At 38.1% G+C, this 25,770-nt stretch overlaps 1 protein-coding gene across 3 annotated transcripts in view; it reads right to left on the bottom strand.

Moving 5' to 3' along the window:
- Nucleotides 1-13,589: 13,589 nt before the first annotated feature.
- LOC139736904 (protein phosphatase 3 catalytic subunit alpha-like) overlaps nt 13,590-25,770 on the bottom strand; it is a 99,922-nt gene continuing 87,741 nt past the window's right edge. For 2 of the 3 annotated variants that reach the window (XM_071647577.1, XM_071647578.1), the window contains 3 exons: nt 19,075-19,159; nt 16,336-16,433; nt 13,590-13,738 (listed from right to left, as the gene is read on the bottom strand). In XM_071647577.1, the coding sequence (XP_071503678.1) occupies nt 13,623-13,738; nt 16,336-16,433; nt 19,075-19,159 (299 nt within the window). In that variant the 3' untranslated portion in view covers nt 13,590-13,622. Of the gene's footprint in view, nt 13,739-16,335; nt 16,434-19,001; nt 19,160-25,770 lie in introns of those variants that run through there. The other variant, XM_071647580.1, reaches the window with a different exon arrangement.

Below are 25,770 nucleotides of genomic sequence, written 5' to 3'. Positions count from 1 at the left end.
ATAACATTAAAAGAACGTTCTTGGGTAAACAAAATTTAACTTTATTTATAACACCTATATTTCTTGAACGGCTTATGGAATCAATATGTAAATTCCAAGTGACTTTACGGTCAAGAATCAAACCTAAAAAATTGATTGAAGAGACTTCTTCAATAACTGTGTCATTCAGATAAACATTCCTTGGTACATTTTCCAAAGAAATACTAAAAATCATACATTTATAGTTTTTTGAATATCTATTGACAATTTATTTGCTCTTATCCATTGAAGTAATTTATGCAATTCAATATTTAAAACATCAAAAACATATCAGGATCAGAATGTGACAAAAATACATTAGAATCATCAGCAAATAATAGAAAGGAAAGAACACTTGATGAATTCGGCATGTCATTAATATAAAGGATAAATAAAAGAGGTCCAAGGAAACTTCCTTGAGGCACTCCACAATTGACATTTTGCATAACAGATGTATGTCCATTAACATAAACAAATTGCTTACGGCTAGAATTTCCATTAACATAAACAAATTGTTTACGGTTGGAAAGATAACTCCTGAACCACTCCAAGGCCTTTCCTCGGATACCATAATGTGATAATTTATACAGAAGTATATTGTGGTTAATTGTATCAAAGGCCTTGGAGTAGTCCAGGAAAACGCCAATTGTATGATGAAATTTATCAATAGCCTTTGAAACTTTATCTAGAAAGGTAAGTATTGCGTGGGATGTGTTGTGGTTTTGCCGGAAACCAAACTTATAATCAGAAATTATTTTGTGAATATCCAAAAACTTAAATAATCTAAAATGAACAACTTTTTCAAGTAATTTCAAAATAGAAGTCAACAAAGATATAGGTCGATTATTACAAACATCTTCCCTATCCCTTTTTTTTTATAAATGGGAATTACTTTAGAAATTTTCATATCCTCAGGGACAACTCCGTTATAATACACACAGACAAATCAAACGCATGTACCAATGGGTCAACAATAGAATTCATAATATTTTTCAAAAGGACATTATCAATACTGTCATGCCCAGCACTTTTCTTGTTTTTTAGATTCTGAGCAATATCCAATAATTTTTTTCTCTCTAAAGGAAGGAAAAACAATGAGTTGGAATTACGAGATTGTAGAAACTCAGAAAACTTCTTTTGAGTATCCGGAATATTGCAAGCAAGATTATTGCCTATTTGTGAGAAATACTGATTTAAAATATTTGAAATGGATGTAACATCATTAATAATCAAATTATTATGTTTAATTGTGGTAATACGTGGTTTCTCTGTATTTTTATTAATAGCTGTATTAATATTTTTTTGTTAATGTGCTTGATTGATGCGTTATTATCAGCCAATCCCGTGAAAAAAGCCTAGTCATACTGATATGGCATTGCACTTCAAATTTTTTGCTCAATTAACAGTGAAAGCAAGATATTAATAAAGACAAAGCGTGGCTTTAATTGCCACTTTACACATCTCGATCAATAAGGAAAATATTCATATGAAATTATGTCAATAATTCCATCAAATCAATTCGTTCCAAATTTATCTATGATTCAGATAATTAATTTTCTATCAACGGGGAAGCAAAATTTACGTTGATATCTGAATGCATGTTGTATTATTCCCATATTGTGATGTCAACACTGATAAGAAAAGTCTGCACACAAAACTTGACACATGCTATACTTAACCATGTTGTCTGTTATTTTCTTATTGATAAAACCATCAAACCAACTTGAAATTAAAGTGTGCAAGGTAGTATTTGACAGTAGATCCTTTCCAATTTTCTCTGATCATTTAGCATGCAATCAGGAATCTCACCCTGATAGCAGGAAACCATTGATAGTCAACAATTATATATTTAGTCTTGCAATGTCGTGTTGTGCTTTAGTTTTAGAGACAAAATAGGGAAGATAGAAACTTATACATGTATCTGTTCGGATCATCTTAATAATATAACCTCATCAAATGGAATCTCAGCGTCACATGGATTGATTAATTGCACAGTTTGGCTTGCAGTATAGAAATCAATACGTTTCATCAGGCGCGGATATAAAACTGGTACTTGGGCTTACGTTTTACACACACTCTCGAGGACTGTTAGTACTCCTCTCTGGAAGTTATAGGAACACAATTAGTTAAACATTCAAACACAACACTTTCCAGAGTCTTTACAGTTCACCTCATTCAAATGTCATTGAAACTGTAGACGTATAATATACTTTAGTATTAAAACATGAGTTCCAGATGGGGAAAAAAGTCAAAGATTCATTCATACACAGTGCAGAAGGAAGACCCTGTGGACCCCCACCAAGATCAACCCCCGCTCGGAGGCCCATTATAATCATTAAATTTTTGTACCTCATGCATGAAATACATGTTTGCATCCGTCTTTAGCATGTTTTAGCTGAGGGCCTAAACATTTTGTTTTGTTCATACGCATGATATAAAAAATATGAAAGTATGTATAAACACGCGATAAAAAGGTGACTACGTGAACCTCGTCTAATTTTATTGTATATAGGCGCCTAAAGCTTCTTATGAACGCGGAGGGCATGACGACTACTTCAAAAAGCTTACTTGAGCACTTAATTTGTTTAGGACGAGAGAAGGTGAGCTGGCTGCTCGCCTTATGGACGTCAAGGAGTTTTCTTGTCCTATAAGATAAAGCGAGTTTTGATAAGGCGCCTATTTCTGCACTGAACAAAGTGCATTGGCGAGTTTTATTCAGGTGCCTTCTCACCCTGAAGAAAATAATTGCGACTTTCATTTTGTCTAGAAAAAGAAATAACAACAATTAATTTCAAATGTATAATGATGCTTTAACTATACATTTGCTTTTCGTTTTGAATTCATTGAAAGTTGACATGGTGAAAATAGTCATGGTAAAATGCTTTGCCTTGAGAGTTTCATCGTAAAAACTATGGACAGAGGTGACAAAATAAAAATCATATTTCACTTCTGATGGGCTGTGCCCCTTGTGAATGGCGCTTTTGAGAGGCACTGTCGGCGAGGGCCTTAAGTTTAAAGCATGCAGGGCGCGATGTCACATAATGTTTGTGACAAAAGTGACTATTCGAAGAAGAGCGCGATGTAAGAATTGCTTTGCGACATCATTTCACAAATAGTGTATTATTTTGGAAAATTGGAAATTTTTGGAAAAATGACGTCATTTTCAAAATAGTATACCAAGGAGTGTCAAACCGGCAAACATTCTAAAATTCTGAAAATATATATAGTCACGCAAAGCTCTTCAAACCAATCACTATAGGGGATAACAAATTTTGATCTAAAATAATGACGTGAGGTATAACATCATAGTACCGCGTTTGTGACAGATGATACATAAGGCAGATTCGTGAAAACGTCACTTCACTGTCTGTTCAATCTTTTCCTTTTAACGTTCTTTTATTTCTCACTTCGTATTCTTTGTTTGGTGTGTGGTTTGTCTATATTTTTGTGGTCGATTGAAGCAGGAATTAGTACATGACTGCTTTGTGGCACTTACAGCTTTATCATAACACGTAACACACGCACGCACACACACACACGCACACACACACACACACACACACACACACATACACACACACGCATACACAGAGAGTACTAGTATAATGCGCGGTTAAAAATATGGATTCTTAAAAGACCCCAGCGGGAAAGAAGTCAGAGATTTCGTCACACCATCAGCAGTGGGATTTGATTACGAGTACTTTTACGACGAATAAGTCCTCAATGGGCATCATTTTGGAACTGTTATAGCGGCTTGCTCGTTTTCCACTACGAGCGTATCAGTGTTGTATAGAGTGTGTCCATCATTTGTCGTCACAGTTTGGACGAAGTCTTAACGTGCAATATAATTTGACTTCTTTTATTATTGTGGTTTGAAAGGTAGGTGAGACTGGACCGCTTTTATGCTTTCAACGCTAGATGGCGTTAAAACAAAAATGTGATCGTCCGAATGCGCATGTCTTGTCTTGCACCTGTTGATAATTTACCAGACACACGTCTGGTGTTCAAAATAAGAAATAAATAAAACTCCATAAAAACACAATAGATTCATCAACGTCTCTTGTGTTTCACCTCTATAAAGTAAACTGACTTACTGCATTTCAGCCCTAAAATGTTTTATTGTGTGTGTGTGTGTGTGTCTGCGTGTGTTTGTATTTTTCCTGCTCAAAATCCACTCAGAGGTCTTTAGTTTTATATATATTATATATATTATATATATTATATATATATATATATATATATATATATATATATATATATATATATATATATATAAAACACTCAGCCCAAAAAGAAAGTAAACTATTTTTCAAGTTCATATTTCTCATAGCATTTTAGCTAAATATTTATGTTTTATATACCATGTTAAAGGAAATCTAATTGGCTTGCTCCTGGTTAGTAAGGGGGGGGGGGGGGGGGGGGGCAAATTTACGCATGAGTGAACATATTCATTTTTCTCTTCCAAGGCACAAAAGTAAAGATTGCAAAAATGGACAAGGTGTCATTCAAGCATACATACTCTTCCATATAACAGTGAGAACAAAAGACAATCTTAACACAACAATAAACACAAATTAATTTTAAAAAATCAACCTTTGATCTGTATAATGTCTTTGTAGTCCCCCAAAGATAAAAAATGCAGGGAAATTAAGAATTTTTGGTCAAATCCAAATTCAAATGACATTAGAGAAGAAACAATATTAACAAAAATGGTAGAAATTTGAAATAACATTTCAAATTGAGGAAAATGAAAATAATATTTGGTTCTTGAATTTGTCTCATGAATTCATTAATTCCTAAACTAAAGGAATGAAATAAAGAAACTCTGTCCATTTTGTCACCTTTGTGGCTTACTCCCTATGCCAGTATGAATTCCACAAAAATTCATTTTTCATGAAAATTACACATTCCATAAACTTGATACAGACATATCTTAAGGGTAGCAATTATTCCCCCTGTTTTCTGATAGCGGTTAGTTAAGTGATCTTTCATTATGCTGGAAAAGTGAATTTTTTTTGGAATTTACTTTATATCATTTTCTTTATATTGTTGTCCACACATACGTCATAACCTCAAGTAGACTCCTCATCCAGCGGTTCCAACACCAAAACTTTAAAAATTCATAACATTTGCATCAATTGTCCGATTTTCCTCAAACTTTTGCTGATGTGTTCCATTAATGTTGCTGCTTTTACTAAATCTACATTGCTCTTTGGGTTTGGGGCCCTTTATAATCAATAGAATATGAAGAAGGCTTGGAAAGACATTCAACTTAGACGATTATTCGACTTAAGGTTGACTGCACTTTTCACAAAAAATGAAATCTTCGAGAATTCTCTTCATATTTTCTTTATTATTGTGGTTCTGCTGTGACATCATGAACTGCCGTCTTCTCATCTAGTGATGGAGGCACCAAACTTTTAAAATCAATACTTTTAGAACAAATAGATCTTCCTCAAACTTCACATCTGATCTGTTCCACCAATGTTGCTGCATTTACTCAATCCACATATTCCCCTTTAAGGAGAGGGCTATGGAGTGATGAAATGCATTACTAAAATATTGTAATTTTTGGTAATGTTTCTTGTATCATTACAAGGTAAAACTGAGTCAAAAGGGGATTGAGTTTTCTATCCTAGCAGAATCTTTGTCACAGGCAAAGTGACAGAACGTAAACAAGCAGACGCATATAGTATGGACCACAGACATACAATGACACAACACACACAGTGTACAAACTGTGAGGGGCCGGGGACATAGAACAATGAAAACAAATGGGTATGTACGGTGTCTTCGCAAGGCGATTTAAAAGAATTCCACTACAGTCTATTACAGCTGTATACATGTGAGCATTCCCTAGTGTTGTGAACACATACTGTAAAAGGTGATATTTTTGCGCGACTAATTTTTCGCGCTCGGCCGAGTAAGAGGAGTTTCGCTTGTTTCTAATTCCGCGGAATTAAGACATCAGCTACTGGAACACATGGCAAGCAAAAATATTCGCGTGCTTTTATTTCCGCGCTAAATTCTGGTTTCGCGAAATACGCGAAAATTTCAACACCGCAAAAATTTCCACTTTTACAGTAGATGCTTGAAATGAAATTATGCTACTTCAAACAAGTGTAAACTATGTACATGCACCTATGAATGACTTCTAAATGCATTTATCATTCTAATTATTGCATGAAATGTACCTGTACACGTATATGATTTGGCAAGAATTAATTAGTACTGCAAAGCAATCAGGTAAGTGTTTGTGTATGAGATCATGTCTGTTGCAATTGACATATTTGATACTGTATGTCAGATAGGGGTGTCAAAAACAAAAGGTCATTGAACTGCCTGTTATTACCATGGCAACCTTTAATTTGTTTTCCTCTCATCTGCCTGCTTAGCATCCCCTCAGCTCACACGGCTAACACAACTCCCTGCTTGTACGCCTTATGAACTCCACACACCGATGCAATAAAAATCCATTCGCAAAGTGCATTTCTCCCTCAATGGGGAAGTGAGCTTTATTTGTCCTTTAACACCAAAGAGTTTTTTTTTTGTTTGTTTTGTCAGAGTAGAAGTCATAATAACAATAATAACAATAATGATAATAAGATATTGTAATCATAATACAACTTTTTCACTTTTGCTTCCTCAGGAAAAAAAAAAATTAAATGCATGCCTTTCAACAGATGCACAAGTCCCCATTTTCTTTTCTTTTTTTTGTTCACTCTACAATATAATACAAAATTCTGATGTGATTACATTTCCTAGTAACTGTACAATTGCTGTCACTGTTCTACCGTGTAGTTCATGATTCTAATTTGATTTTTTTTTTCTCTTTTTCTCTTTTGCACAAATGAGCCATGCTCCATAGATCAATCTACGCAAGTATACTGGTATATCAGAAGTTTCCACCAGCTACACTCCAAGCCATTCACAGAGTGAGTAATTTCATACTTGGATAGTAAACCAGATCGAGTGGGAGTAGCAAATCACTGATCTGTGATAGAGTAACTCCATGATGTCCATGTTCATTGTCATCCTTCTATGGTGTTCAAATCTACAGACTATTGGTATAACTTTATCAACTGTATTCATTATACACCACTATCAAGTATGCTAGATTTTGTTTTGGTGTACTTTGACACTTTCTAACATGTAAACCTTAGTTCAATAATAACATTTTAGCCCTAAAAAGATATAAATAAACAAAAACTCAATGGTTTCTGAAACAGGATGTTACACAGACTCTTTGTGCTCATTTTGTTCCCATATAAACAGCAGGTTTGTCTATCTTTTGGGAGAGGGCAGAAAAAAAGACAGAATACATCATCTGAACAGCTCATGAGACACCTTCTGCTTTACATGGTGCTCTAAGACACAGTATGAAATAATTACTGTACAATGATTTAATTTTTTTTTTCTTTCCTTCCAGAGGGGTAGAATCTATGACTTGAAAAGATAGCAATCAGGGGCACTGTTACATAACGCCTATGCCTCATCATGGTTAATATGGCTCCCTACACTTTAATTTTTCAAATAGTTGATAAACTGGTGTATATGGCCTAAGCCCATGAACAGACCAAATACCAGTATAGGAACTGCAGCACTTTTGATTTTTTTTTCCCCCTTCATAATCTGCCCAATTAGCTTCATCTCTCTTTGATAGCTCTTACACTTTCTTAACAATGCTGGAGGAGGGGGGGGGGGGGGGCTAGATGAGGAACTTACTGGTAACTAATCACACAAATATGTGCAGAACATTTATTGACATCTGTAGGGAAGTTCACCTGGCAATCTGGAGAAAGGAGGGGGAGGGAATATGAATCCTAGCATAAAAAGGCCCAACCAAGACTGCTTGTTTTACTTTGGCTCGCTTGGGACCCCCCGTTTCAGAAACCTGCACTAGAACAAAAAGACAGTCAAACTTCCATGCAAGTATAGATGTTGCCCTCACGAGACAAGAGTTCAGTACCTGCTATACACACTTTTGTTTCATTAGTTCTCACTACATCCTACAGCTATTTCCCTTCAATGCCGACACATCCAGCAGGGATGTGCCAAACAATGTGGTAAATACTCAAACTAACTGATGCTCAGAACAGATCAAAATATCAAACACTTTATCTTCATAGCAAAGCACACAAACTTTGACCCAATATCATTAAAAAAAAAAAAATGAACTGCTGGGAAAGAATTGGAACAAAAGTTTGCCAAACGGAATTGGAGTAGAGAGAGACATACAAGTCACAATTATAAACTGGCTTGATTATTGAAACCACTGCTGTGTTTATACCATTGTTATAGAGTAAACAATCCGCCCTAAATTGCTAGTTTGGAATAAGTGTGTACAAGTTTTCACAATCGTAGCTAAAGTTAAGATAGGCAAACTTTACTGTAGGCCTCTGTACATCCTCTATACATTCTCATGTTTATGTAAACTACAGACACATAACAAACAAGCAAGAACAGACCTTACACTGAAAAATCCTTCTGTTTTAACACACAAAAATCTGCGCTCTTCCGACTGGAACACCCAAATCGTTTGTCATAGACAATATCAGTGATATTAAAGATGAACTAAAATATTTGCGTATATCTACACACAATCACATCATTATTTACCTCACATATCTCTTCAAAATGAAAAGAGAAATTATATCACACTGTTATGTATACTTCAGATCATCAGGCAAATAAAAAAAAAACAACTTTTGTACAAGAAATGACAATGAAATATCAAGATAATTGCCTATTCACACATTATTGTCATACAGATTTTTTTCTTTTTTTTTTTCTTCAATCCATGCTATCAATCATATATCTGTACACATTTCAAAATGACAGGGAAATTCATTACAGAACAGATTTTCCCTCGGTAACATTGATAATTATACTGGAAAGAGATCTAATAAAGAATGCATGGTACAAGATATAATTACGTATATAACTTTTGATGTATAGCATCTCCATTCACACTAATCCTGTTTTAACAGCTAATTGTATACACAGGTACATGGTCATAATTAAGATTCAAATTCATGACTTTATAAATTTACTCAAAGTTACAACTCCTACAGATTATTTGCATAAAAGAATACCTGAATACTCCACTACATAGAAAAAAAGCATTGTCCTGAAGTCTAGAGTAGCTTATACAGGTCTGGCACAATGAAAACTACTGGTCTAGGACCCATATTGTATGACCTCGCCTCAGCCCAATGGATCAGCAAGACACGCTGACCTTGGAGAAATGATAACAACGATTCCTTTATTCATTGATTTTGAAGAGAATAATTCTTAGCAAGAGTCAGACAATCTGAGCACCTGTATCATCAGGGGGGCAACACCACAACATGTACACCGACACCAGATAATCGTGACGTGGTCTTCCGTTTCACCGGTCACTTCCCGTATTGGCGTGCATGCCGTGAGTCTTGTTTCAATAAACGTCATTCTCAGCCTTGGTTCGATACTCAGTGGAATGGGAACAAATATGTTCGATTGTCTAGTTTGGCACAACCTTGTGCAGCCCTGAAAGGTAAACCGTTCTACATGGGATGTCTGACGATCCAGACCCAATTGCACTTTGAAATAGACTAGTTTCTCTCCCTGTCCTTCCAATCCAGGCAGTTATATTCTGAAGAACTCGTGTCTGGACCACGCAGCCCCAAGCAACAACTTCCCCCAAGCCATAACTTTCCCAAACTTTGATAAGCTTGGCATTTGGATAATTTTCTCTCCTCTTTTCACTCACCCCTGAGCAATAAAAATTTCAGTAAATTGTCATCAACACCCTCGGCCATAGCAAGTCATAAACCGCATAGAATTAAGTGTAATTGTATGTATATTGAATGTACCCTGTAATACAATGAACTAAGGAAAGCCAAGTTCTGCCGAGTTAAGAAAAAAAGCAACTCTTCATTTTCAGTATGGGGTCATTTCTTCTTGGCACAATTTGTGACGAAACAAAAACAAAAGCTGTTGAAAGAGGCAAAGTGGCTACATCATGTGAATGAAATCTGACATGTGATCAATTTAATGTGTCTTCTTTAGGAAGCAGTGCATGCTTGTGAGCAACTATCTATGGGACTAACAACCTCTCAGATGGACTAGGCAAAGAAGATATGAGTACCTTGCCCAAGGACCCAGCCACTGCTGGCAGGGGACTTGAACCTGTCACCTCAGCATTGAGAGTCCATAGTCTTATCCACAGAGTCACAATACCTCCTACGGTGTACAGTTAAAATGCCTCTTCTCATGTAACTAGCCTTCCCAAACCAAAAGCGTGTTTAACCAGAGCTCCATTACAAAGTCCTATAGGACACAGATACATGCTTTCTAATGCTGCACAGGTTTAGTCAAGACGTATAGCCTAGACCCATAGCCACCTTATTGATATAAGACTCAAAGAGGTTAAACAGCAGCTATAAGTCCTTGTACAAATACAAGCATAGTGACTATACCTGTGGCTTGCATACAAAGGGATCAATGTATACCAATACCACTCAGTAAAATATGGAAATACCATCATGAATGATGACTAGCTCAGTTAAGAGAACTGGGAAGAGATTATTACAGATACAAACTTAATGTGGTGACATCAGAAAATTGTACAAATTCTGAATAAAGCATCAGGGGAAAAAAATCAAAGCTTTGATAAATTTGCAAAATACAAGAGATTATACATCAAAGTGCAGTTAAGGTGCAGATAGGTAATACAAAATGTTTTGTCGTAAAAGATACAAATACATACCAGTGGATATGTTTTTTCCCCATGTTGACATGACATGTCATAGTATATGAACTGTGGTCTTTCCACATAGATAGATTTAAATGAGGCTACTGCTGAAGTACATTAGCATTATCAAAAAGGAAATTCCTCTGCCGCAAACTGAGGGTGTGCGATGGTGCTCCATAAAGAAAGAAAATGAGCATTTTGCTACAAGTTAATGTTTGTGATGCATAATAACAATTAAAACAAAAACGTCTGATTGCACAAGATCTATTTCAGACCTACTCAGGTCACACCTCAGCAGCTTCCGTTCAGATTCAGTGAGCCCTACATAAAGTTGGCAGTGTATATCCAGTCAGAGAAGGACATCTGTCTTTTCTTTTGACACTGAGCACATTGATAGATCTTCGACCTTGTTTGTCAGCACACTCTCTTTTGACCAGCAAATAATCAGTTGCAAATAATCTCTGTGACACACGCAAAAACGAAATCTTCCTTGTGCTCCTTGTTTTCTTTTGAATATAATGGTGTTATATAATTCTAATAACGAGTGAAAGATACATGGGGCTCAATATAAGCACTGAGCGATTCTCTTCCGTGCAATTGTTATAACATATCGGGTCATGACCGGCACGACCCTGTGACCACAATCATCCCATTTCATAGCATGAGATAAGAGTTTTCAATATAAAATTATATGAATAGGCAACTTGTACATTGATGATGGGTGAGGGTTATCTTCTTCTTCTTTTTTTTGTTCTTTTTTTTTCTTTTGGTGGTACAGGGTGATATAATAATATGGCAGGTTATGACACACCATGCTACTGCTAACTTCTCTCTACAAGGATATGATACTCAAACACACAAGACCTATACTGTACAACTATTTACACAGACATCACTGGAGCTTTATTGGGGGGTTGGCAACTCTAGATCTTCATGACATACAACATGACGTGTTTGCTAAGGTCTGTGGTAGAGTAGGTGGCGCCTTGAAGGCGGTAGGAGATTTCAGGTTTCAGACTAGCCGGAATTCGTGTCCACGTCTGTTGGCCGACAAAGGAATACGCCGACTGACTCCACTCTAGAAAGTTTCCTGCGCATGGCAGACCCATTCCAACTCGAGCTCTTCAATTCATACGATAAAAGAGATGACGCCTCAATGGCTAAACTTTTTGTACGATGATATACTATATTAATGTGATCATTATCTGTACACCCAAAGACAATACATTTTCTGAAGTCTTCTTTTGAGCATCCTTTCCTAAAGGCGTATTTTGTATTCTTGACTTCGATGCTGCCAGTATCCCTTGCCTTCCTGCCCCCCCCCCCAAAAAAAAAAAAGAGAGAGAAAGTTTTTATTCTTCCCATCTTCGGTGCATACACACATAAGAGTAATATAGCTAGGTATAGAAAATTTTAGCCTATGACAAAGAGTGAATCTTCAGCAAAGAAAGGATAATCAAGTAAAAAAGCAACTGTCTGTCCTACGGAGAAACCTAGCCATTGTCATCTTCCATATGTGCGCGTCACGTGCTAATGTGCATGTGTCGAAAAGATAGGTGCAAATGAATCTAGATTTGGAGAGAGAGAGAAAAAAAAAAGGGCACAGCAAATCATGACACAATAACAACTCAGGGTGAGGGAGGGCCCAAAGATACTGCCAGGCTTTAACTATAAGCATTATCATCATACCCCCAAGAGAGATTGGGCAGCCAAGAACTAGGAACCCATGGACACTGTCTTTACCCCCGTAACTCGCTCTCTTTTTCTCTCCAAGTAACACTTCCGCCCCTGGTGATTCATGGGAAATATTGTGGTTTGCCGAACTTCCTGCCGCTGACTGCTAAGGTCAGATGCTCCCACAGTCTATCTTCCACGGACAGGATTAACCGCAGCGGCGTAATCTCTCGGGAGCCCTGGATCATATTGAGAAACGGCTTCTCGTCTTCCGTGTCTTTCCTCTATCTACTTGGCGGCGGGACAAGAAGCATTATCATTCTCCAGCCATCAAGAACTCTGACTGATGCTAACCCCTTGGCTCATTACATAGCAGAGCTCAGGTATAGTTTCAGCATCCAATCTACTCCTGAGCAAACAAGAAGAAAAACCTACATTTGTGGACTACAAATTTCCTTTCCATCAAGGATGAAGAACTTTGTTATCTGGCTCCCAAGCTTCAGTTTCGTCCACATAATATTTTTGCTTTCTCCATAACACTTTCATGATAAAACGAAAGAGAGGAATGACAAATTCTGTGATCACCCTTAGAGTCAGAAGCTATCAAAGGAAATATGGGTATGCATAAACAGATCAGATCACTGTGGTCCAGAATTCCCACATATCACTGATACACGTGATGTACCAACTTACTCTTAGTCACTTTTCCCACTGAAATGCAACAGTGGGGTCTTTTTAAAACAGTTTCCCTTTTTTTTTGTTCCATTGTTCCACTGTTTGCTGACAAGGAGGAGGCGATGGCACATCGCAGCAGACTTTGTTGCCTTGTTGAGCAGCACAATTGTAATCAATTGTTTCTTCTTGACATTGGATCCATTCATCGGAGGGGTGAGGAGACACCTCACAGGGCAAGGGAGAGCATGAAGGAAGGACAAACACAAGGGGGCGGGGACATTTGGTAATAGAGAAGGAAAGAGAAAAGACGGACAGAACGAGTGGGAGAGAAAGAGAAAAAGACGGACAGAACAAGTGGGAGAGAAAGAGAAGGATGAGGAATACTTCGTTCACAAGAATACCACGGAATGCTCAAAGGTGAATCAGAATGGGACACGGGAAGGAGGGGGAGGAGATGGGGGGGATGAGGGAAATCAGCCAACAGTGCTCACTGGGGAGGTTGGGGGGTTGGGCAGGGACATTACGAGCCCTTGTTGTTGGTTGGGGGAGGAGGTGCATCCTTGCGTGGGGGCATCTTCTCGTTCTCCTTGTCCAGACCCTTGGCCTCCTCAAAACCACTGATCTTCTGACCAATAGCTGCAGATGAGAGGGGAACAAAATTTATACAGCGATCAATTCAGAACTTTCTCAGACAAACATACACAACAATTAACAACACCATACCATGCATCTGTTATGTTTATGTTCAGGTTGTGTACAATGTTAATGCCTAGGATTGTTCACACAAATCATCTTAAACAAGCGACCTATTGCTACATCATCCAGATACATAAACACTAAACCTAGCAAAAGAAATATGACATCACAAAATCAGAAATTTGACTTCCGTCAAACGTTAAGAGCTTGATATATGCAAAATTGACTGCATCTACACCATAAAGCCAACTACCTCAAAGGCTATGTTATAACATAATGGTTGGCTTTCTCACCATTTGTTTGGTAGGTTTTGGGATCACAAAACAGGAAAAATCACATTCCACTGGTAAGAATAGAATCTGACATACATTAACAAATATCTGTGATATGACTTTTGGAGACTTTATGAGGAGTTGATAACACTACGTCACATATTTTCTCTGACATTTTTTGAAAAATTCTCAACTGAGTGGACAAATTAATAGAATGACATTAGAAGGAAGGTATAAGAAGCAGAGACCTATACATATGATTAGCTAGTCTGTCGAGAGCACATTCAGGAAATAACCAACTGCTGCAGACCTTGTAGCATCTCATGTTCCACATTCACACTACTTCCTCTAAAAATTCAGATATTTCACACAAGAGTCGAGGGAACTACATGCAACATCATTTAGCGAAAACACAAACCCGCACTGTCCAAACCTGATAGTCCTCATGTGTATTTTGTGTATTTCATAACATACATTTCCAGCTGTACAGTACATTAACAAATTTATCATATTTTCAAATAAACAGCTTTGCAGACAAGTAGTCCATCACTCGGATGTTGTTTTTGTTTTTAAATCCCTTTCAAAGCATAACACCTTTCAGTCCTCATATCTCCTGCACCAATCTGTGTCAATGCTTACTGGTTGCAAAACGTGACGGAATCACTGTTCAATTCCATCACAAATGATTCACATTGCTTTTTACAGCAGCACGATTTTAAATAGCAAGGAATGCATAGTCTAACTAAATGCTCAATTTACACATAAGACATACACATAGAATGCATGTCTCGTTCACACCTATGCATTCTCTTGTGCTCTATTCTGCGCAATCTCACACACCATGTATCTCTTTCATAGCACACCTGGACCTTGCACACCCAAGCACACCTATGTGTACCTTGGTGTAAGTACAGTAAATTTACAAGTGCGACACACCTCGCACATCTGTTGACTTGCATACATGGGTTATTGTGCAGTCTGTGTAATTTTCTGCACAGCTGCATGTTGCATCAAACATGCACATCAAATTCTCAATTCCATAAAGTGGGAATAACACAATTAAAGAGATGTTTTCCATTAGAGCCCCCATGTATTCAAAAAGTCTGCTCCTGAAATCTGTTTGAAGGGCATGTGCCTGCCATTACAATTATTTCTATCAATGAGATTAGCCATTATCTCAGTAATAATAATAACTGTTTGGATATAAACTCCAAATTTTATTGTCCAAGAAAGGAAATTCTTTTTGCCCAATTGATCGTGGGCCCGGCAGCCACTGAGCAGCGCCAGATCGACGTTGCTCTAACCTTTTCAACTGTTGAACGGCAAACAAGGTAGCAGCAACTCCCATCTTTTAACGTCTTTTGGTATGACGCGGCCGGGGTTTGAACCCACGACCTCCCGATTGTGAGGGCAGCCGCTCTACTCACTGAGCCAACACATCGGTAACTGTGATACTAAGTAGACATTCAGTATCTATGCGAGCTAGATTGGAAAAAAACCCAATGTCTTCTGAGATGCTGCTTGTCAAGATATATGTTTATATGACCACTTCTTCTCTCCACAAAAAAAAAAAGAAATACATAAAATGAGCACACATACACACACAGTATGAAAAATCAAAGAAGGGGAGGCCAAAGGTTTGTAAGCAGTCTCTTTTTTCATCCACGGTATTAGTCATCATGATGTCTATTCATGGTACTACTTTTTTTTTTTAATAAACAAATTACCTTTCTGGGTTATCTTCACCCATTCTAACTGTGTTGACATATTGTGTTTGATCGCATTCAAAACCCACATCTTGAAGGACGTGACACATAAACCCAAGCAGTGTCGGAATCCTTGTATTGGTGGGATTAGTACGACTTTTCCATATATGATTATATTCCATATTAAACAAACAACATTTGCAAACACTAAAGTTTCAATGTAGGGTCGGTAAACAAGGATGAGGTGTGAGGACTAATACAGTTAAGCTTCAGTGCTTAAGACTGAGTTTAGATATCATGTTTGTTGGTTTGTGTTTATCTCTTTTTTTCTCTCTACATTGTTGATATGTGCCTTGCATGGGACCAGGGTCCCATTTCATAAAAGATGTTAGGATAGCAACTCTTGCTGGAATGGCAACTTCCAATAGCAACAGCCAATCAGGAAGATGGATTCTTGTCGTTACCATGACAACTGCCATTCCAGCAAGGGTTACTGTCATATCAACTTTTTATGAAATGGGGCCCAGATTCCCTAAGTGGCCTGAAGGTAGTAACTCACCAGTCTGCAGTGTTCTCTTGCCACCGGACAGGGCTCCTTGGGGCAGCATGCCTGAAGGCGTCAGTCCCTTCAGTGTCAGCACACTCTCACTCTCTTCCCTAGAGACAGGAGGGGGAGGAACACACAACACAGATGCTTGATTAATGCATACTGTCAACATTTTCCTTCTTTCATAATCACCTTCAAGTCAACTGAGAACAAATCTGTATCATCAACATGACAATGTATCTCTATGCACCCCAAAATCTCAAAAAAAATGTGGGCACAGGAGTGCCACCTTGCAAATTTGTCCCCAGTACAGGACATTTTGATCAAAACTGCATCAACGAGAGAAAAAAATATGAACAGCTCAAGTTAAAATGGCAACAATTCTCTACAGTACAAGGTATTCCCCTCTATTGTTACATTATATCCCTGCACATGAATTCACATATCACAGCATGTGCTACAATCAAATTACAATAACGCTGATTGCAGCCAAGAGGTAGGAGATCTCTTCATGTGCATTATATCCTCTATAATCTACACATACATGTATGAAAATATGGTCATTTCATATAACAGTGAGTGCTGTGGAAGTCATGACTGCTCGTAAGTAACAACCACACAACCAACGGCTTGAATTTCCCGCTGAAGGACTATTTATTTTAATTTATTCATTTACTAATCTCATTTCTTTACGTAGTTGTAAACCCCTCCTAGACTCCAAATAATAAATTCATCAACTCTGTTTTCCGCAGTGTCTACATGTCATCACTGCACGCCTAAACACCACAAACATATATATCAAAGACGTATTAGTTGCAATACCGACAAGTCTATCTTTACGAACCAAACAGAGATCAATGAATCCATTAAAAAAAACATCGAAATTGTCATTTTTGACAGAGGAGAAACAGAGATTTGACAGAAATCTGCAAATTCATCCACTCGTGTTGATTGAAATCTATGCCACAAAACAATAGTGTCTATAAACACCAGACGGCAGCCCTCATTTCAGAAACTCACAGCACCTGCACAGCGCTCATAGCATCAGCAATCAAGTCCCCCCTCCCCCCATCCAAGACACCATACGTAAGACTTGAGAAGAAAAAATGCTCTCTGACAATTTTTTTTTTCTCTCTCTCATGTATGTGAGTAATCAATTCATACTTAAAGCCATAATGATCAAACTGGGACACGATCTCCAATAATTGCTTCTTGGAAGCTGGATGACTGTCTTTCTCTGTTGCCAGGTCAAACAATAGATGTTCCAGCCTTAACCCTAATTCAATGGATCGAGAGAGTATGCCTCTATTCACTGAAGTCATCATTATTAGCATTTTAAGACTTGACTTGCTGAAACACACTTTTAACATACACACACATACAGATACACATGGTCACCCACACACATACATACACTACAGCACAGTGCTGGTGCTATTGCTGCACAAGTAGACACAAGACGAGCACTATTAGTCTAATTGCAGAATCGTGAGAGGCCTGGTCGGAGGCTAAATAACCAATTTATCTAAATAATTTATCTCAATTTTACAGACTAAGAAGAGGAAGCATTCTCATACATACTTGTGTATCTCTTCTCTCTCTCTTTCTTCTCTTTCTGTTTTTCTCCCCTCTTTAATGTGAAAAGAGGCCCCGGAGAGTCAAAACCAGGGTGGGGGGATACGAGGCGATGCATGCCAAGTCGGAAGATGCCATCTTCCAGGTCCCACTCATTACAAATGCTGCCCGGGGCCTACAAACGGAGCCAGCAGCATCCATTTTGCATGGCTCCCCATTCATAAAAGATGAGCTTCACGCATGGCCAGTGCCGGAAAAATATGGCTGCTTCTGTCTTCTTGCAATAAAATTTGTCATAAAATTCTTTTGTCTTGCACTACCCATCCCCTTTTCCTCAGCACAGTTATTCAAGCAAAACGGAAATGTGTGTGATGAGCCGAGACCACTATAATGAATGGTGAACATTTAGATCGTATATTGTCAACACTCGTCTAAATTTCTTCCCATTAGACAATTCAAATCATTACAAACCAGCCCCCTGCTGAAGGTGGACAATGAAATTGACACAATCTGGGATCAAGTCACATACTTCCTTCCTTCTTGACCTATGAACCCTGTCCTGTCATCAGATGGACACTTAGCCTGCACCCTAGCCATCTTGTCACAGCTATACACACCATGTTGTACACCTCATCTACCGAATCCCTCTTCCCCTCCCCCAAACTCCCCCTCCCCCTGCAAATGCTGACCATATCATTCAATGGCAGTTGACTCTCGAAAGCCCTGTATATTGCACAACACACCACGACAATTAGCTGCAAACTGGCATTTTATTTGACATTTATGAAGGCCAACTATGATTGTTTGTTGTTGTTTTTTGTCCTTGGCATTTATATCACCGATCCTGAATATGCAGCTTCCAGTTTCCATATAAGATTCATGGACTCTGAAACAAGATTCAGAGAGTACCTACAACAAAAACTGTGACATATCTGACACACAAGCACAAACAAAAGTCTCTCTATACACCAGCTTAAACCCCTCTCCCATACCAAAATCAAAATGTACATAAGCCATGAGTAGGTCTTTGAGTACAGAGATACTACTGTCCATCATCTGGTGCATCCTCTACCGCTACAATGAGTGAGGTAAAAAAGAGGTGTATCAAATCCTTCCTAACATTGTCAAACCCACATGCATGCTGTCTTAGAATTCACCTCAACCCCTCTTCGTTACCTGAGAACTGTGAAGACTCGCGCCATCTTGCCGATTGCTCTGATCTTGTTTCGGATGATCTCTTTCCTAGCTGCTGCCGAGCCACCTGCCAGAATGGAACAAAATCGAGAGGAGAATTGAGATTGGCGTTGGGAGCTCTGTACGGGCTCAAATCAGACGATACTGCCACACATTGTCAAACAAGTAAAAGGAACATCTTACAATTCCCACAGCTCTGCCTGCTTAGCAATGCCACATGTGATAAGAGTGTAAGAGCTACCAGTCACCTATTGCAAAGCCCACTGTACATGGAGACAGACATACTACTGTATTGCTTAATGTGTAAGTCTCAGCTAATAGAGGGAGATATGGGGAAGATATAAGGCCTGCTGATACCGGGAATATCTAGCTCGGCTACTCATCACAACCCAACAGTCAGGCAGTTTCTCTTGGTCTCCTGTATCTACAGTTAGTTACAAATTTAGAATAAGCAGATGGGGACACAAAGTGTTGGAGGATTGGAAGGCATTGAATGGCAGGAAAACTGTTACAGATCCAAGAAAACTGTTACCGGGCGCTTCACTCCCTGCCCCCATGATTTATACTCTTCTCACAATTAACACTAGTTTACACAATAGCACCCTGCCTGAAAATGTTTAAAAGCAATGTACCAGGTATACATGGGGATAGGGGGTACCTTGAGACGATGAGCAGTCATAACTTAAATCCATACAACCTCTACACACTTGTTATTACATTCCTCTACAGTCACCACCAGAATAAAACAAATTTTGAAGTAAAAACTGCATTCTTCATGCATTTGCATGTTATTCTGTACCCAAGGCATATGCAGATTTAGAAGAAAAAAAAAAATCTCTTTTCGTCTGCTCTTTAACATTGTACAGAACTTCAGACTTTTGTAGCAAAGAAGCATGTTAATAGCAAACTGGACCAAATGGAGTGAAAGTCACTTATAGGAACACATCACCAGAAAAGAACGCAAGCACAGTGTATCATAGAACAGATGGTATGTACAGCCATCTTTTGGAAAGGTCCGATAGCATAGCAGGGGTTGGGTGTCTGTGAATTAATTGATCACATAAACACTGCAACCAAGTTGTTCTAACAAGGCATGAACAAGAATGATCACAGGGCATGTCTGCAGGGGCAAAAGAGTGGTATAGACCCTGAAGGGGAAATGGGAAGCGGGAGGGGGGCTGCGGGAACAGGATGTCATTATGCAAGAAAGTCTAGGAAACATGTTTAATGCCATCACTACTGACACTCTTGTTCTTGCTCACCAAACTGCTTAAGATTCTGTTCACTTTCATTTGCCCACAGGCTAAGCAAAACCAGGTTGGGGAGTGACTTGTTCATTTGAATTCATGAAAACTCCTACGCCTTCCTACCTACCAAACCCTGAATATTTAATGCTCATATTTGAACCACAAATGAATTACATAACGGCAGGCATCGCAGCCACTTTTAAATAAGGAGTTAGGTCAAAAACAGGCAAGTTTACAGCAGTATCCCTCTCAGCTTACTGTTGGTTTGTGCTCTGAGTTTAACTGACCAGCATGGGAGATTATACTGTCATCAACACAAACAATAACGTTGCATAATGACTCGGTGATGAGCTAAGATATATCACCGTTCTTGCAGATCATAGCTAAAGAACACAGCTCAGTCCCACGTTGTTAGTGGGAGGCTGTGGACCCATTTTCCAAGAGCCTATTTCAGCTAGATGAGCAGCATTATATCTCTTGTATCCTTGTTCCCAAATATCATGCACCTTTGCTCTCACATACTAAATATGTATTTTTATGTCCCTGCTATCTTCGAACTCTCTCAATGTATATCACAATGATGCTGTAATTCTTTCACAAGAGCAATTTTTTGGGTATCACAGAGCCTAGCCAACAATAATTCTTTTGATGATAAAATCAAACCAGAATCCCCAACAATATAAAACTTACTGATCTCCAGTCGTAATTACAAATATTTGCAAGCAGCCATTCAAGAAATTTGAATGTTCTTGTAGTAAGGCCGTTTCATCAATATCAGTTGAACTGTCTACAATATTAAAATCACAAATATATAAACAAAGGTTGGTTACTCATACAACCATATCAAACACTTTTTTCTCCACTTTCACTGCGCACGTAGGAAACAGGCAATTTCTCCTTTTTTTAAAAGATTTTTAAATCTACTGCAGATGAAGACATATTAGTATTACTAAATTTCAGATCAATACCTTCATGACTCACATGATTTACATATCATCTGGGACGCAACGGTACAGTCATAAAAGTTTGTTTAACATTTTATTTTCACCATCACAAAAGACCAGCATGTATAGCATTTTCCCTCGAGCACTCACGGGAAAATGTGTCCTTGTGCTATTGGCTAGCAAAGAATTGAACATTTATGAACATGATTCAGCTTGCCCGACCTGATACATATATAACACATTGAAAGGTGGGAACTGGAAGCATAACCTAGATGAAATCATGCATTCTCTTCCCATTTCTTGTCCCTCCCCCTCCTACATTTCCCATTCATTTTTAATTCTCCCCTTGATACAACTGTGGCCAGCATCATCAAGGCTTTCTAATTGGTTTACAGTCAGCTGACCGAGTTGGTCTATTCAAACCAGCCATGAATCATTACCAGGGCTCAAAGTAATATCACAATTGCTATTGACTGATTGGATGTGGTAGCCAGTGGTTGCCGTGACAACAGACATAGCTGGAGGATAGCCGCCCGGTTGCACATCTCGTGCACCCCACCCACGAGTCGTCATTCTCCCGTCTAATTATCCCAGCACAGTGGGCAATCAAACTGCTCTCACAAATTTGCCTTCATTCATTCATTTTTAATTGCACCTACATGTATCTCTAGCCGTGCATCATTCTTCTCCAAAAACATTAAATCGCACAAGTAATGCTCTGACTAGTGATTTTCAAATCCATCACTAATCGTTCCATTTGAACATTCACATCTCTTCTATATCATGCCCCCTACATAGGTGGAAGAAGAAAATGGGAAATGTCAAATAATGCAACTATTGCAATTTAATACAATGGCTTCCACACAAGCTTTTGTCTTTACCATTACCTTCTGAAATAAGTTATGGATTGTTCTCTTGCTGTTAAGATTGATAACACACACAGCATTACGACTTTTGTGTAGAGCACTTGAAATGTTAGGATCATACGCATATCAACAGTTTTAGCCACTACCACCTATCACACAAAATATAGGCAAGAAGGAAGTACTTAACTATTTGTACCACCTCAGAACCTAACACACACACACACACACACAGAAAAAAGGTCAGGGCCCTGTTTTATCAAAAGATATAATCAATTTTAAATTTCCTTAACACACAGGCTGCCATAGACTTATGATAGAAATCAACTTTATAATCAATTTTAACTCTTCATAAAACAGGGCCCTGGTATAATTGTTGTGAACATTGTGTCAACGGTAGTATGTCAAGACTTCATGGTTTAAAGGCATTTAAAAGCCTAGGCCAAACTGCCCGACAAGAGCCAGACTGCTCATTCCTCTTGCAACATCTTCACGCAGTCAGCTGCAATCTCTCATTCATAAGCAGTCTGTCAATCACGGTTTGCAGTTCCATGGATTAATCGAGGCATTCAAAGAAGGATAGATGACGCAGAGAACATCTACTTCTCCATGTAATTTGCATATATAAATATATACGTACTTGCTTCACATAGCGGGTGCTGCTAAAGGAGGGCATTTGGAAGGGCACTATGTGCAGGTGTGTTGTGTGTGTTACACACAGAGACAGACAGACAAACATATAGACAAAAGGAGAGAGAGAAAGACACACAGGAAGAGGATAACTCTACAACATGACAAACAGTAACTAGGTACCCTATCTAACCCTTGGTAACAACATGAAACTTCAATACAATTCATTATGTCTTGAATGGTTGTGTTTTCAAGGTAAACCAAAAGGGGCATTCCATGTGTACACACCAAGCCAAAATGCATACAAAACTTGATAATAGGAGGGCTGGTGCTTCCCATCATGTAGCAGCTGTAATTATATTACTCTAGTCAGATGGATTAATACATTTCATAATGCCCTACATGGTAATATTTCATCGCAACTGAACAGTGTAATGGGACAATCTCTTTTCAGTGGTAATGAGGATTGTTACCACAGGGCTTTTCAAAGAGCTGAGCCCATCGGAATAAAACTGCGGCTCATTAGTGTCTACGGCAAGAGATGCTCTGACAGTTTAATTTGGTGCACTGGGGACCATGTCTATGTAATATATAAGTTTGATATCTTACACTACATTTTGCATAGTTGAATTTATCATCCAAATTATGCTGTACCTAGCTCGCATGCTCAATCACACATGATGTACTAAAGGTTTAAGGTCATTCATCATCTCAGCTATGATAGAAATGATTATACATGTGAGTCAGCTGCATCATAGTGAAGCCATATTCCAAATGAGGTACTGTAAAAGTGGATATTTTCGCACAACTAATTTTTTGTGCTCAGCTGGGTAAGAAGAATTTCATGTGTTTTTAATTCCGTGAAATCAAGACATCAACTACTGGCACATATGGCAAGCAAAAATATTTCCCTGCTTTTATTTTTGCGCTAGTTTCTGGTTGCGCAAAATGCGCAAAAATTTCAACACCGTGAAAATTTCCACTTTTACAGCAAGCCTTTCTTGTAGGTTGAAGCCAAAATGACTAACAATTCACCCCCTGGCTGGCTGCACTTAATGCAAATGCCATACAGGTGAATTACCCACACTGACAAGCATACTGTTTGGTCAAACGTCATCATTTAGCATGCCCTGGCCAGTGGATTCACGACTTGGCCATGTGAAACAGGCTACCACACATTGCAGGAAGGGGAACAGAGCTCTATGATGTACACAAACCAGTACATTGGGGGATCATTTCTCTCCCTTGGTTCCAAGTCATAAGGCATACATGACCGTTCATTGAAACCTTTGCTCAAGTGCCTGATTATAGAGCTCATTTGCCTCTGGAACTCGACATAATTCACTGAACTTGAGAAAATATTTCAATACCCCTTTTCTTTCAATTGAAAGTATTGTGAAAACACAGATATACACAGGTGGCACTATTTGGAAAAGTTGCATGATACATGTATGCCACTATGTACTCCCTTTCTTAAAATGAGGGAAAATCGCTCACTCTTACTTTTACTTTTACTATCAGATATCACTGACATAAGAATCATTTCTATAGCAACTCGAAGCATGATTATCACCTAACTTATTGCACATATCTGAATCAACGTCATTCCAATATGCCTTACAATATGCATAAATTATGAGCAATAGAAAACTGACTTTGAAATGGAAATGGAAGCACTGTACCTATACCTGATGGCTCTCTAGTAAACCATACATACCATTTGAATTATGGCTGCATTTTGCTGTATATGAGAATAATAAATACCACTAGAAAACTTTAAAAATACCTCACAGAATCAGCAAAAAGGCAAGAACTTCAACTATCACTTCTTTTTCAGGAGTACTAATCTGATGAAACATTTTATCATATATTCATTCATTCATGTTATTTAAACAGGGTAACCCATTAGAGGTCATACACTATTTTTCTTGGGGCCCTGGCATATATCATGACATATGCTAAATAAGGATAGATCAATTTTTGCTGCAGACAAGGTTAGCAGGCTAGCACCTGCAAAAAATTGTGAAGATTTTTGCCACTTAGCCCTTGTGGATTAATCTGAGTGCACACACCACCAGGGAACACTTCATAAAAAACTTGCTGGAAAAAGTTTAATGAAATCGGTTAAGGCAGCAGCACCACCAAACTTTACCAAGCTAACCTAATATGCACTGATCGAAAAGACATTTAAGCACATGGCGACTGTATCTAGTAACAACAGCACAAGATGAGAAGCATGAAAACAGAAAACTTAAGGGGAAAGTCATTGGTTTCAATTCACTCTAAGGAATGTAACATTAATGCATGGATGTTGTTCACTTGAACACAGTCCTGTTGATAAGATAATGCTCCAACATGTACTTAGTTTTCTATAAATGAGAGTACCACACATTAGTTTGCTTATTCAAGAGAAGCAGTATGTGAGTACAGAATATAATAATAATAAAAATCATCATCATGATACTATTGATGATGACAATAATAATAATAATGATTATAATAACAATAATGAGAAGAAGAAAAGAGGAATATAACAGTCCAACAGGACCCTTCTGTTTAGAACACTTAAGAGCCATCTAGAAGTGTATTCTTACATTGACTGGTTTATGCCACAACAAACTACCCCCTGTTTTGAAACAGAACAGGGAAACTTGTAACAGAGATTGTTAAATACCATTGGTTTACTTATGATTAAACTATCTCGTCTCTTTACATGATCATACACCCCTAATGTTGCTAATCATACATTCTCAAAACAGTGAAATATCTTTCCACAGATAGATTTGTCCTTTATTTCTAAACAATTATGCCTACGAAACTCAAATAACCCAATCATTAGATAAGCACAGCTTTAAAAACAATTCTACTTTGAAGTTCACACATGTTCAAGCTTGCAGGTGATTGGGAACTTCATCAGACTATATAAAATCAGCTCACCAAAATAATATGCTTCCTACATACCACAATAGTTCAACTTTCAATTTTCCAACTTTG

Source organism: Diadema antillarum, unplaced genomic scaffold, assembly GCF_040938485.1.
Source record: "Diadema antillarum isolate AM-2024a unplaced genomic scaffold, OU_Dant_1.0 seq00000674_RagTag, whole genome shotgun sequence".
Classification (NCBI taxonomy): Eukaryota; Metazoa; Echinodermata; class Echinoidea; order Diadematoida; family Diadematidae; genus Diadema; species Diadema antillarum.
The sequence above is the reverse complement of the archived record's forward strand: the minus strand, read 5'-3'. Positions and strand labels throughout refer to the sequence as shown.